At 30.4% G+C, this 13,985-nt stretch overlaps 1 protein-coding gene across 1 annotated transcript; it reads right to left on the bottom strand.

The window, feature by feature from the left end:
• Window positions 1–10,961: 10,961 nt before the first annotated feature.
• On the bottom strand, window positions 10,962–13,962 carry LOC145587962 (putative inactive nicotinamidase At3g16190). The gene is made up of 5 exons (XM_081644608.1): window positions 13,825–13,962; window positions 13,585–13,698; window positions 12,080–12,311; window positions 11,870–11,986; window positions 10,962–11,357 (listed from the first exon to the last, which is right to left on the bottom strand). Exons 1-5 carry the CDS (start codon window positions 13,870–13,872, stop codon window positions 11,284–11,286), a joined length of 585 nt encoding a protein of 194 aa, XP_081500734.1. The 5' UTR covers window positions 13,873–13,962; the 3' UTR covers window positions 10,962–11,283.
• Between the last annotated feature and the right edge of the window lie 23 nt (window positions 13,963–13,985).

Raw genomic sequence — 13,985 nt, 5'->3', positions numbered from 1 at the left:
ATAAAATAAATGTTCAAAGCCTGTTGGATTGACCCGAAACCCAAAACTTTGGGCAAGGGTTAAACATTTCTTGACTCGTAATCTTAAGTGACCCGATCCGAGATGACTCATGACCCGACCCTAATTGACAGGTCTACATAGTAATAAAATTCTATTAGATTGTGAAGTATATTATTTTAACCGATTAGTAAATATTATAAATGGATGTTTTACGCTTTGAACTACTTACTTCGCTCCAAAAAATATTATGATATAAAAAATAATTTATAAGATAGTTTTTGAGAATTATAATCTAATAATTTTTTTGAATAAAATTATAATTCAATTAGTACATCTGAAATATTGGTATTTTATCGAAAATTAAACTCTAAACTAACAATTTTATCCTAAAATTTTATCCAAATAGAATTCTAAACTAACTTTTTTAATCTTATGAAGTCTATTTAAATCTATCCAACGTGGCGCAACACTTGGCGAAAAGTTGGAATGCCAAGTGTCGTAATGTCGTAACCTGGCTAAAAGTTTAGCTTTATATATTAGCTATATGATATGATATGATATGATATCCATTAGAAATTATATACATTAAAATATTAGATTAATCATATTAGCTTCATAACATATATCCATTAGAAATTACACATTAAAAAATTATCAAACTCATTACTCTTCCTTAAATAAAGAAATTAAAGTTACCATAAAAACTATTAATGTTACCCTCAAATTAACCGTCTTACAATAAAATTAATTGTAAATCTGCCTTACTATAGGTAGACTTTTTATATTGATGCATGTTTTCATCGGAAGTTGTTTGATTATATTCATCAAGCTCGATTATTAACTAAAAGCTTGATCAGCCAATTAGACGAATTAGCAACACTAGTATTAACCCTAAACTTGAAAATTTAAAACGGAGCAATTAATTACCAATTTGGTTAATTGGCCGATCTAGAGTTTGAAGGCCTAGTATAGGGTGCAACATTCCTTCTAGTACTCTCTAACAGTGCATGACATGGTGTGCATTTACACTGAAACATTTACCTACTGCTCGAATTTCTATATGACAATAAATACCAAGAAGAATCCCGTAATTTCATGCTTCATGCAAAGCAATTGCAAGTAACATCAAATCGACAAATCCTTTGCTACAAGCAAACAATTTTGGCTCAACCTTATGTGTGAACATCACCCATAAAATCATCCTTTTTCTAAGCCACAAACATTAAATTACTGATATAATTATTTAAGCCTTTTCTATATGACTTTATATAACAATAGTACGTAGTATGGCCATATTATTTATATCTAACATTTTGACCAACAAAATATAGAAACGAAAAGCATATTGTATAAAATAAATGGACAAGTGCAATGTCGACAAATGAATGTCTTTTTCATATTTTTGGCCTTAATGTCTACCTTCTCTTTTAACACTTTCATTTTCTTCTTCCTTTCTTTCTCATTTGATAAGACTGGTCACCAATTGTATACAAAAGCTATAACTGCATGATTAACAATTAGTAAGTTTGTGACTAGTCTAATTCAGTTAAATAATGTATATGCACCTTATTAGAGTGGGTTTAAGCTGATTATGTAATTTTGTTGATGAAACATAGCTTATTGCCCGATGTATAGTCATACAATCGAGCATGGACTCGCCTATTAAAACATCCAACACTACACGGTTATAATATGTCTAAACACTACACAATGATTTTTGTTAAATACATGTTCATTGTTTCTCAAAGATATATATGCAACTGATTAAGGGTCTGTTCACTTCAGCTTAATTTCAGTTCAGTTCAGTTCACTTCAGCTCCAATCAGTTCAGTTCAGCTCTTAATTCTTCTCTCATAAAATATTCATTTCAGCTCAGTTCAGCTCCAATCAGTTCAGTTCAGTTCAGTAAATGTGAACAAGCCCTAACTGAACATTATAGTTTTCACTAACTCTAATTAATTGGCTTAAAAGTTATAACAAATTTATTATAATGCTCTTAAAATGATAAAAATCAATATTACATTAAAAAGTACTCGTATCATATTAATTCATGTTAAATAAAACTAATCCCACGTTAATAATTTTTAATTTGCCACTAAATAGTGGACAAGCGGACCAAACATATATGGAATGTGACACTTAGCTTGCAACCTCTAGCTGATCACCTAAAGAAGGTAGTTCCTCACTTCCTACACGCAAATTCTCTCGTGGTTTATCCATCCAGTATGATAACCAATATAAATCATCGTTGTAAACTTGTAAAGCTGAAATATTTAAGTGTAAAGTTACGTCAAATAATCAAAACCAATATTTCAAACTTTATAGTTTTCAATGTGTTTAAAAATTAAAATATTCTTATAAAATGAGATTATATCAAATGAGATAGGTTTTTCTTAAATTTGTTTGATTAAAAAAATGATAATTACATTGTCAACACACAAATTTTAAGCATTAATATCAATAAAATAACAAAATTGGATTATTCATTCAGAACTTGTTTTCTTCTTCAGATTGTTGCCGTTGTATGATTTTAATAAATACTACTTTCATTAAATGTTATGTGCAACTTTGAAATATTTTATATCTCACAAATAATATCCCAAAATTGCACATAACATTTAACGAATGCAGTATAATATTTGTTTTGAATTTTTATTCACCCATTCAAATTTGATGAGTAGTATTTATTATCCAACCTATTCAGATTTGATGACTCTTCGCCCCCATTCTTCATTCCCTTGTGAAATTAGGGTACGCAGAAATGTCTTATAAATTATGGACAATGATTGTGTATAAGTTGGTTTTAAGTTGTCCCATTTTTATTTGCTTTATTTTGGTGAATGCACAACGAAATCAAATGATTGACAAAATGAGATACTAATAAGGCAACCTGATAACTTACACGAACACACTTATTCAGGTTGGTAGCGAATCGAAGAGGTAGAGATTGAAAAATATGAATTATAAGATAAATAAAGGCAAGATAATATTAACAAAGTGTGACACACCATATTTAGGAAAAATCCTTAATAGAGACCCGAAAAAAAAATTCCACAACGACAAGCACGTACTCAAAATAATCATGTACAAGATACCCTAAAATATTTGTGGATTATATACAAGGAGGTCGGGTTTCTCCACAAAAAAAAAAAAAAAAAAAAAAAAAAAAAAAAAAATCAAGGAGGTCGGGTAGAAAGGTAAAAAAGACTTGTGTATAGGTATGTATACCTTGATTGGATTCCCATGACGTATGGGCGGATGTTAAAAGAAATGACTTAAATATTTGGGCGTTTAACTTAATTTCAGTTCAGTTTATTCCTAATTTACTTCTCATAAACAATTCAGTTTAATTTAGCTCAATTCAGTAAATCAAAATAGGCCCTTCATAACACCCTTCATCATTCGTGTATCCATAATATTCTTATATTTTAATTGCTTCTCATGTCAAGAATCTATAGAGCATTCAAGACTTTCAAGTATATAATTCTAGAAAAATCATGAACTAGATTTTCCCGAAAGCTTCTAGAACATGCATAAATACTCCACCAAAATAATGGGTTTATAAATTTGGGCAACACTCCAACACCCCCACATTTTGTATTCTCTTTTGACCGACCGTCTTTTGTAACTTGTGAGTATTGTAAGGAAAAACTTAAGGGCATGTTCCGATTTACTGAAAACAATTGAAGTGAATTAAACTGAGTTGATTGAGATTGAACTGAACTGAGTTGAAATGAATTATTTATGAGAGAAGGAAATTAGAAACTGAAATGATTGGAGATGAACTAAAATGAACTGTAACTGAATTGAAATTAAGTTGAACAAAACAGACCCTTAATTTATTTTATTAAAATTCTAATTTAAAATCGATAATAATAATTGAATCATACTTAGTATAGTGACAAATATAATGAATAAATGAAACAGATCAACTAAAAGAACTGTGAAAATATTATTGTTTCACATCTCAATTATTGGAGTATAGACAGACCAAAAGTAATACGAGTAAATTATTGCATTCAAAGAAGATAAGGAGTGAATTCGTACGTAAAAAGTGGGCTAAAACCCAAGTGAGAAGAACAAACACATGCGGTAAGGTCATACGCTAGCCAAGTCCACAATAGCAGTGTTACGTGCTTTTCGTCAAACATTTGACTACAATCTTGCCTCGTTTTACTACAAACTCTACTATACTCTTAGACGATCATCATTCATGGTATAAATATTTATGCCATACCTCTCTCTCTACCACTTTCTCACTCCTACACATCATTTATACTACAATACAGTATACTTTCTCTAAAAATCATTCCATCTATAATATAAAAAAAGTTTACCACCACATTTTTCTCTATCCTATATGTATTAATAAAGCAATTAATTTAATTATAATTATATCATTTTATTATTGAAAATAACTAATTAATATTTGAAAGTTAATTTAAAATAAGCAATTCAGGTAATAAAAAGCGAATTCGAAAAAATTATAAAACTACTCCCTCCGTCCCCAATTACTCGCAACGGTTTGACTTTTTGCACTATTCACACATCTCCCTTTGACCATCTTTTTTAACTATTATATGAAAGTCAATGTAATCATGTAAGATATTGTTGGATCTATTCTAATATATAGTTTCTTAATATAAAATTTTTATAACTTATATAAATATATAATAAAAGTTATCAATGGTCAAACATGAACATCGACAAGCGTATCCAGTCAAAATGTTGCAAGTAAATTGGGATAGAGGGAGTATATCAATATAAGTGTTTTATATGTAGGTCTTGAAAAATTATGAACAATAGTAATTTTTTCATAATTTTTTACTTTATATTTTTTTCTTAAAATGCAATTGAAAATAAATAAATAAAAGATACATGATAACCAGGTCACATGGCGTGACCTGGTTGGTTCATGTTTCACCGGAACAAAAGCAAATGTTTATCATGGGATGGTATATACCATCATATGGTATAGTTTTATACCACCAATATTTTAAAAATTTACAGATTTTTGATGAGTTTTTACGCTGTGGTATAAAATTATAGTACGAGTGTTGATGCTCTTACAACATTTTTCTACAAAGGTTACACTTCTAATTATACTTTTTCTTTACAAAATTCGTTATACTTTATTCGTTTAGAAAAAATACTATACAAAAGTACAAAATTTATTACGAGTTAAGAAACCTATAAAGATGATACTTGTATATGTAATGCAAATATACAATGAAAGTAGGAAATTACATCAATAGTGTGATTTTAGTTTTGATGTCAATTAAACTAATACGTACTACGCTTGTCAAAAAAAAAAAAAAAAAAAAAAACTAATACATACTACGTAGTACTATTTACTATGATTTATTTTAGATAATTAACTTACTTTAAACAACATAAAATCAAACAAAATAATTTAGATAATATAATACAAAGTAATATAGTACTCCCTCAGTACGTCTTTTTATTATAGTCTAATTTCTAACATTTATTACTCACATAATAAAGAGAAATATGACTCTAATAAAAGGACGACGGAGGCAGTACATTTAAATATATATTCATACATCGTACGTTGTCACAGACTAGCTTAAGTTGTTAAACTGAAACATTTAGAATCGTTCAATTCAGGGCCGGCTCCGATAATTCGAAGGCCCTGTTATAATTAAAAAAATTAGGCCTCTAATAATTTTTAAAGAACCATTTTTAAATAAAGGTAAAAAGTATTATTATTTTTATTAATATACTTCAAAAAAAAAAAAAAAAAAAAGGCAAAGACCATAGCTCCAAGTCTATGAACTCTAATGAAAGAATTCTTGGCCAAAGAACTTGTGGATTGAACTGAATTACAATTGTAATTTATTTATTTTTGTGCAAAGATTCTAATTGACTAATTGTTTGTGGGTATGAAAGTACTTAATACTGGTATAATATGAAAATAAATTGGCAGTTAATGTGAATCGAAATCGGATATTTTAATTGAGGATAAATTGTTGCTTAAAGTTTGCCTAAAAAATAGTGGTAGTTGGGTACAATTAAGGGAATTAGACATTTAAAAGAGATAAAAAAAAAAAAAAATGAGTGTTTAATTTTAATTGGAAATTTAAAAACTAAAATAAAAGACTTAAATTTGGAGAAGAAATAATCTGAAGAGTTTGGATATGATTTTGGAAATGGTAACCTTATTTTACGGGAATATGATAAAGATGAGATATTTACCCTTTTTTTTTAATTTTTTTTTTTTAACTTGAACCAACGAAAATTTGGACCCTCAATTTTAGGGGTCCTGTTTTCTGTATCATAAAAAAAACATGCTCTAAGACGGGCCTGTTTCAATTCTTACAATTGGTGAGAAACATCTCTTTACTTTTTTTCTTCAATAAAGAAAGAAGCCTCTAACCCTTATTTAAACTTTTTAGAATTCCATTCCATGAGAACTAAGCATTTTAAGATACTCTGTAAATCATTTCCTTGATAAAGCGATATGACTTTATACCAAACCTGTTTACTAACGACCTAATAAGAATAATAAAACAAAAATAAAGAAATTTCAAAAACTTAATCAAAATATAAGGCCACTTTCTAGATTAGATTTTGACAGCAAAAGAAAAAGCAAATTAATCACACAATAAACAAAAAAAAGACAGAATTGATTGTAGACAAAAGCTGGTAAATTAGATGGATGTTTTTCAAAATATTCAACTGCCTAATCTTTATTGAAATTCACTGCAAAATTGTTAACCTTACAAATTGTCTGCTTTCAAATTCTCCAGGCTTAATAAGCCGGCAGTATGTTAACGTTGGGCCCTAAGTCCTTTTGTGGGTTTGTACATACGTGGGTGTGGATTTTTGTGTTTCTATGTGCCAATTGATGCCCACTTTCGTGAGGAGGATATTAACGTAGACATGTAATGATTTTTCAAAACGTCGTATCGATTGATATTATTAATATTTTGATTTACCCTTACCTCTTTTCTAATTTCTCTGTCTTATTGATTAACACATATTGATTTTTTAACTTTATGTTATATGATGGAAGAAAATGTGTTAACTAAAAAGAAATTAAGAAAATATAAGTTAAAATACCCTTTTAATTATCTACCATTAAATAACTACGAAGTATTTTATCCGTTTTTTTTATAGTTGTATTGTTTGGAGGCTCGGAGCATTACGTTTATCAATATACAACTTATTACATTTCCTTAAAAAAAGAAAAAAAAAAAAGAATTATACAACTTATTACATCAACCGTGTCAAAAATTAACTTTTATCAATAATAGTAAAAAGTTTAATCATATTTTTAGTATATAAATTGAGACGAATCTACTCCGTAACAATATTTCATGACACTAATTTTTTTTTTCTTACGTATAAATTTCAACATATGGTCAATGATAATGTGCCAAATAGTATTAAAATCAAGATGGCGAAATTATAGAAAGTTAATTTCTACAAATTTTAGTTAATTAACATTAAATTTGAAAATCAAGATGGCGAAATTATAGAAAGTTAATTTCTACAAATTTTAGTTAATTAACATTAAATTTGACCATGTTAAGTGTTTTAGTCGGACCATCTAACCCGACACCTACGAATCTACTTTTTTTTTTTTTTTTTTTTTTTTTTTTTTTTTTTTTTTTTTTTTTGAGAGGAGGGTAGTAAACTAGTTAGACTACCGCTTATCCTTGAAGTTCAACAAATTAGCGGTGCTAAGATAAGATTAAAAACAAATGTTAAATCAGAAAGTGATAAGGTAAGATCAATTTATTGGATTTGATGAAATAAACAAATTGAGAAGTATCTCTATAACCTATTGTATATGTAATTACATGATAATAATAAGTTTGATTGATTAGCAAATACTCCGAAGTTTTGTATGTTGTTCAACTTTCGAATAAAATAATGCAATCAAAATATCTCACTATTCATTGGAAAAGGAACACTTTTTTTTTTTTAGAAAAAAAATAAAAATTTATTGTACTTGGTAGATTGTTAAGTAGAATAACAAAGGAGATATCACAATCCTTGAAACACCCCCTTTAGTCATTAATATTCAAGTGCTCCAAAACATTCTTTATCTTATAATCCTTGAGTATCTTTGTAGACCCCTAATCATATCCTCCAAGCTGGCTCCAAAAGTTTTGCTTGGTGAAGATATAAACCCAATTGAAACGCGTTGAGTTTATATTGCTACTATTTACTAATTACAATGAAAGATGTATGTTAAAGGAATGTACAAAAATAGTTGAACATCTATTATTTTTATTACTCTTTAGTTTACTATAAAGTTCTTGTATGAGTTTTAGGCAAGATAGTCTTATTTTTGGTACTTTAATTGGTAGTAGATTTCTAGCATAAACATTTACTTCAAGTAGTAGTGTGTGTGGTTGTCACATACTCACAATAGCTAATATTAGCCTTTCATACCATATGTACTAGATCATCATTTCCCTACATAATCTCGTGTCAAGTGTAAGATACAAAAATCAGCAAAATATATAGTAATATAAAAATTCCAGACCTTTAGACTTTAGTCCATAATAGGTAAAGGTCTTTCCCACACAAACTCAACCAATTCTCACTGATTTTACAAAGCAAAAGAAAACAATAAATTATCCCTATTGTTTCTGGAACACAAATCTCTTAATAATATGGGGAGTATATTGGGGTAATCTTACCCTCGTTATCCTAATGAAAGCAATTGAAATGTGCCCTCCTAAGCGAGTTTGGGACTTAGAAGTCTCGAGTTGATCAGCCTAAATTCGTAATTAGTGATATATTATGAAGTTGTTTTGGAATAATGATCGACTTCCCTCCTAAGAAGGATATTTTCGTCATTTCATTAGACACTGGGCTAGAAATTGGACAAGGTCCAAACACAACTAATGATTAGGGCAATGGTTTCTAAGGATTCATTATATGAGCGAGATAGTATATACAACCCTTTAAATCTGTAATGAAGGGGGCTACCCTTCATCCAATTATTTCTAAATATAGCTAATATTACTTGTATACTCAAAGATTTATAAATAGAATTGAATAAATTAAATACAATACATGGGCAAAATCACTACTAAAAAGGGAAAATTGGAAGAGAAGCAGCATATGAATGATCCTCCAACTCCCTCCCTTTGCGGTAACATTACAAATGGTATAGCTCATGACTTTAGAACATCCCACATGCTTTGCATATGCTTCATAGCTGTTTATCACTTAACTTTGGTTGCAAATACTTTTTATGCTATTACAATCATCGATTAATTTTATCACTTTTCAGTCTTTTCCAAAGAGAGTTTGACATTACAAGAGCTTAGCCAGTGGAGCCCTTCCAATTCTTTTCCAACTACCAAGAAACATATACTAATAACTTGATTAGTACATGCAAAGATTGATCTTTTCTCATTTATTGCACTCCGACTCTTTATTTCACCTTAATTATGTGTGTCAGATACTTAATATGATCAGTGTGACACTTGTACACTTTATATTTGACTAAAACATGCAAAATGTTCATAAAATTACCATCATGTCTATATTAATTGTTGAACGCGTGCTTGGCACTTACATCAGAATCTGAGTATACGATAATCTATGTCCCTACACTTTTAGATACTCTGTATTTTTCATCATCATCATATCACCAACTAAGAAAGTGACATTCCACAAATAGTACCTTTAACCATCTTATCCAAAGACTCATCCAATTAAGTGACATTGTGGGTTTATGCTATGTACATATATTACTAGTATAATATACAATTTGCATGTTTGCTTCCTTTTCCTTCAAAAAAGTAAGAAAGAAAAAGAATTGAGTTGAAAAAAAGGGAATCAACAAAGATATGGGACCAAAATAACACTTTTTTGGTTGTCAGGGAATATACAAGATCTGCTGCATAATAAATCGTCAAATAAAATGAAATTTAACAAAATACAATGAACTCTTCGCTTGCTACATGCAATAATCTAAGATTATTGGATATTTGGATTGAAGATTAAGAGTTCAATAGTACAACTTCTACTTTCTAACGGACAAATAGATCGAAGGTGTTGATTCGATCTCACGACTCACCTCCTATAACATCGTGGTTGGATGTAATTGTGTCATAGATTTCGTTTCATATCTATGCCCTAATTCTTCTTATAACTATGAAGGTTATGCAGTCATTTTTAAATGTTTGTTAGTTATCTCCATATTTCTCAAATTAATCATTAAAATTATACTCTGTAAAACTGTAAGTAGTAGTGCTATGTCCTTTTTCTTTTACTTATAGCACAATCTTGAGATATGTACTTTTAATTTAAGAGGTCAGTAGAAAAGAGAGAGAGAGAGAGAGAGAGAGAGAGAGAGAGAGAGAGAGAGAGAGAGAGAGAGAAAACTTGATCAAAATAACATCAACAGAGGATATAGGTTCAATCAACTTATTTAGATTTTTTCTTCAAAAGAGCATGTTATGAGGCTGTGTTGAAGTAAAAGAAAATGAAGTATGAAACTAAAGTAGAAAGCTGCACGTACAATGATTCAAGTCATACATGGAATATTTCACTTAAAGTGGTTTTTTTTTATTTTTTAATTTAAAGCTTATTTATTCAATCATATTATTTAAAAAACAAAAATTAAAGTAAAATTCGGATGAGAAGAACATTACTCAATTCTAATTTTAACTTTTAAGTGAGTTTAGACATTCACCCCATTATAAATAGCACCTTAGTTGTAATGGGCCAAACATAAGCCTTTTGTAAGAAGTTCTTGAAATATTTGCATTGGGCCTTTTTTTAAAAAATTGAACTTGTTTTAAGAGAATATTATTATTTTAAGGTGTAAAGAACAAGATCTAATAGTAATTTACCCTTTGTCTCAAAATACTAGCCTAGTTTTCAATTTTGGATGTTTCAAACTAGTTGTTATCACTCTTCTATAAATCTGTACCATTTGCTCATGAAGCAAATAATTTTATAAGAGGATGTATCAATTAAAAAGAGGTATCATTAAATCTTGTAACGTGTTGTCCAATAAAAAAAAAAAGATAAGTGATGGCTCAATCCTAATACAAAAGGCACAAATTTTATTGAAGTACAATCAATTTAAAGGAACAAATTGATCACCATTACATGCTATTGCATGCATCATAAGACCATTTATTATCATGATATATAGCATACTAGTACAGCACCCAAGAATCCGTTGAGACGACAGATCATACAGATAGAAGTTTGGCAACAGCAAACATGTTTGTAGAGCCATATAAGATACCGTATGTTACTGCCAGAGAGAAACACTAGTCTTCATCAACCATCTGCCTTGCACCATTCCCCTAAGGTCGGAGTTGCTACCCCAATGTTTTTCATGTCGAAGATGTTGGCTGGTTGAAGGGTACAAGCAATTAGTCACAAGCCATAGTTAACAGAACATAATGATCCTTAGCTACAATCCACGATCCACCAAGGCTCTATTGCAAAAGATAACTAAACCAAAATCTGTCATCAGTATGGTTTCAGCACATAACACCAACCCCCCCCCCCCCCCCCCCCCTCCCCCAACAAAGGAAAATATCTAAAGCACTCATGAAAGCTATATCATTTCAGATCAAGGGTCTTACAGGAAGAACTTCACTGCTATTGGTGGGGTAAGGTAGCATAAAAGTACAACCAAACTGCTACCCTACATGGTTGTGAACGACAACTCTTGCCCTCGTTCTAGTTCTATAGAACCATATCACTAACAGATTTATACAATTGGACCCAAAAGAGAATAAAGAACTTCGCATAGAAAAAACAAGCAAACAACATACATGAATCACGATATCAACCTACATATTCTCTGATTAAAACAATGATTAGTGACTTAGTATTTGGTTTTATTTATTATTCTCACCATCGTGAACTTCAGGAGTTTTAGCAGCTGTGGCATCGACAATGACAGAGACAGAAGGGTAATCCAACGCTACTGCATCAAAGACTGTCTGTCTAATGCAATTAGGAGTTTGAATTCCTGTACAGATATACGGTCAAAAGCTTCAAAACTGTTTACTCAGAGAATTTGTTGAAAATCTAAATCAAAACATTATGTTCAATTTTCACTTACCAACAAATACCAAGCTATCAATTCCAGAAGTTAGCAGAAATGAATGAAGGTTCGTAGCAAAAAAACCACTCATTCGTGTCTTAACCAACTTATAATCCCCTTTGTGTATCTCAAGTCCTTCAACAAGCTCAGCACCTTCATGTCCTTTTACAGTGGGTCCCCCCTTATCACTATACAAGTGCCTTCTGAAGAGTTCAACATCTCTCCCCAATGCGTCATGCTCCCGAACAATCTGTAAGCCAACAATTTTCTAGTCAGGTGTTACAAATTACATCCTAGAAAATTGTTGCCTTGCAGATTGTACTTGTTCAACTCAATCTTTTACAATCTGCAAGCCAACAATTTTTTTTTTTAATTTTTTTGGAACCAATTACATCCTAAGTACTTGTTCAACTCAATCTTTTAGAAAAATTAGAAAAATTAAAAAAAAATAAATAAAAAAATGCTTTAAACAAGGTTGGCAATAGTGTAATCCTTTCTCATAAAGTGTAAGAATCAAAACAATTCATTGTTTTAACACTCGACATGCTTAAACTTATTGTGCCCGTCCTTAAAGTAAGACATATTGAGTGGGCAACTGATCAATAGAAACTAATTTCTCTTAAACAGCTCCAAGTTTTATCATAGTTCCTTTCCAGAGTTCCTTGAAACAAGTCATATCAAGGCATCATCATTCATTGATCCTCAGTCATCCACTCATTGCAATTCATCGCAAACACCAACTTTCAGCCAAACCCATATGGCCTATGGCCATAAGCTAACTAGCTGTTTGATTCACCGACATGTTACAAAGAGTAGTGCAGAAATTTACGACGCAAACAAGGTATAGCTTCTGACATGCTGATCTCTAACCCCTAGCCCTGAATGTCCTGTTCTGTCAGACTAGCATCAAAAGGGAAATACTACATTGTAGTGCTTCATCTGATGCATAATTTTATACGGAGTAAGAAACAAAAATTAATGAACTATGCCCAAAATTTACTTATCATCCGATCATCATTCTTCCACTTGGAATTATATTCATAGCAGTAGGCATCACTAGCTTAGAAATATACACAGCTTTAATTTCCTAAAGTTTGACTAACCATCAATTACAGCTTACAAACCAACTTTAAAAATCACAAGACTACATGAGATAACTATTCTCAAGTAAGTTTTCTTTAATTTACTCTTTAATCAGGCTATCCCGACTTTTCATTTCACCTCAAATACTCGAGTTTCTGATGCGGGAATGACATTTAGACACTATATTTTGGAACAAAATCAAGCAAATTTTGCATAAGATGGCCAAGTCTGAGTAACACAACCACTTTATTCCTACCTTCTCAAACAATTCCAAATCAACCACCATATCCCCAGACCCCAGCAAATAAAAAAAAATAAAATAAAAATCACATTATTCATGTATCCCTTTCTCTGACAATTTCATATCAACAACAATTGGTAAATCTCAGCAAATATCCAAAAAATTAGAAATTTCATAAAAGCAGAAGATTAATTGATACCCAAACTACAAGCATGCCACGTTCTCTAGCAACTTCAACAGCTTTTATCACATTCGGAACGATTGCAGCAGCACCATCAACCAGCAACGGCGCACCAGGCAATACGAAATCATTCTGTTCATAATAATTCAATCTCAAAATTCAATAACCATTTTTAAATTTGAGAGAAAACCCAGGTTGAATTCTAACAAAGAAGAAAAGGGTCGAGAAAAAAAATTGAAAATTGGTGGGAAAACTTACTTGCATATCGATGACAAGAAGAGCTGTTTTCTTCCATTTTTCAGCCATTTTTTGTTGCAATATCCTGCTGCGTTTTGTCTCTCAGACGAATTTACAAATAGATGGTGTGCAAGAGTTAGTCACCAAAGTGTTCACGACAGAGAGTACAAAAAAAAATTTTA

This window comes from Chenopodium album, chromosome 17 (genome assembly GCF_948465745.1).
Source record: "Chenopodium album chromosome 17, dcCheAlbu1.1, whole genome shotgun sequence".
NCBI classification, from domain to species: domain Eukaryota; kingdom Viridiplantae; phylum Streptophyta; class Magnoliopsida; order Caryophyllales; family Amaranthaceae; genus Chenopodium; species Chenopodium album.
The sequence above is the reverse complement of the archived record's forward strand: the minus strand, read 5'-3'. Positions and strand labels throughout refer to the sequence as shown.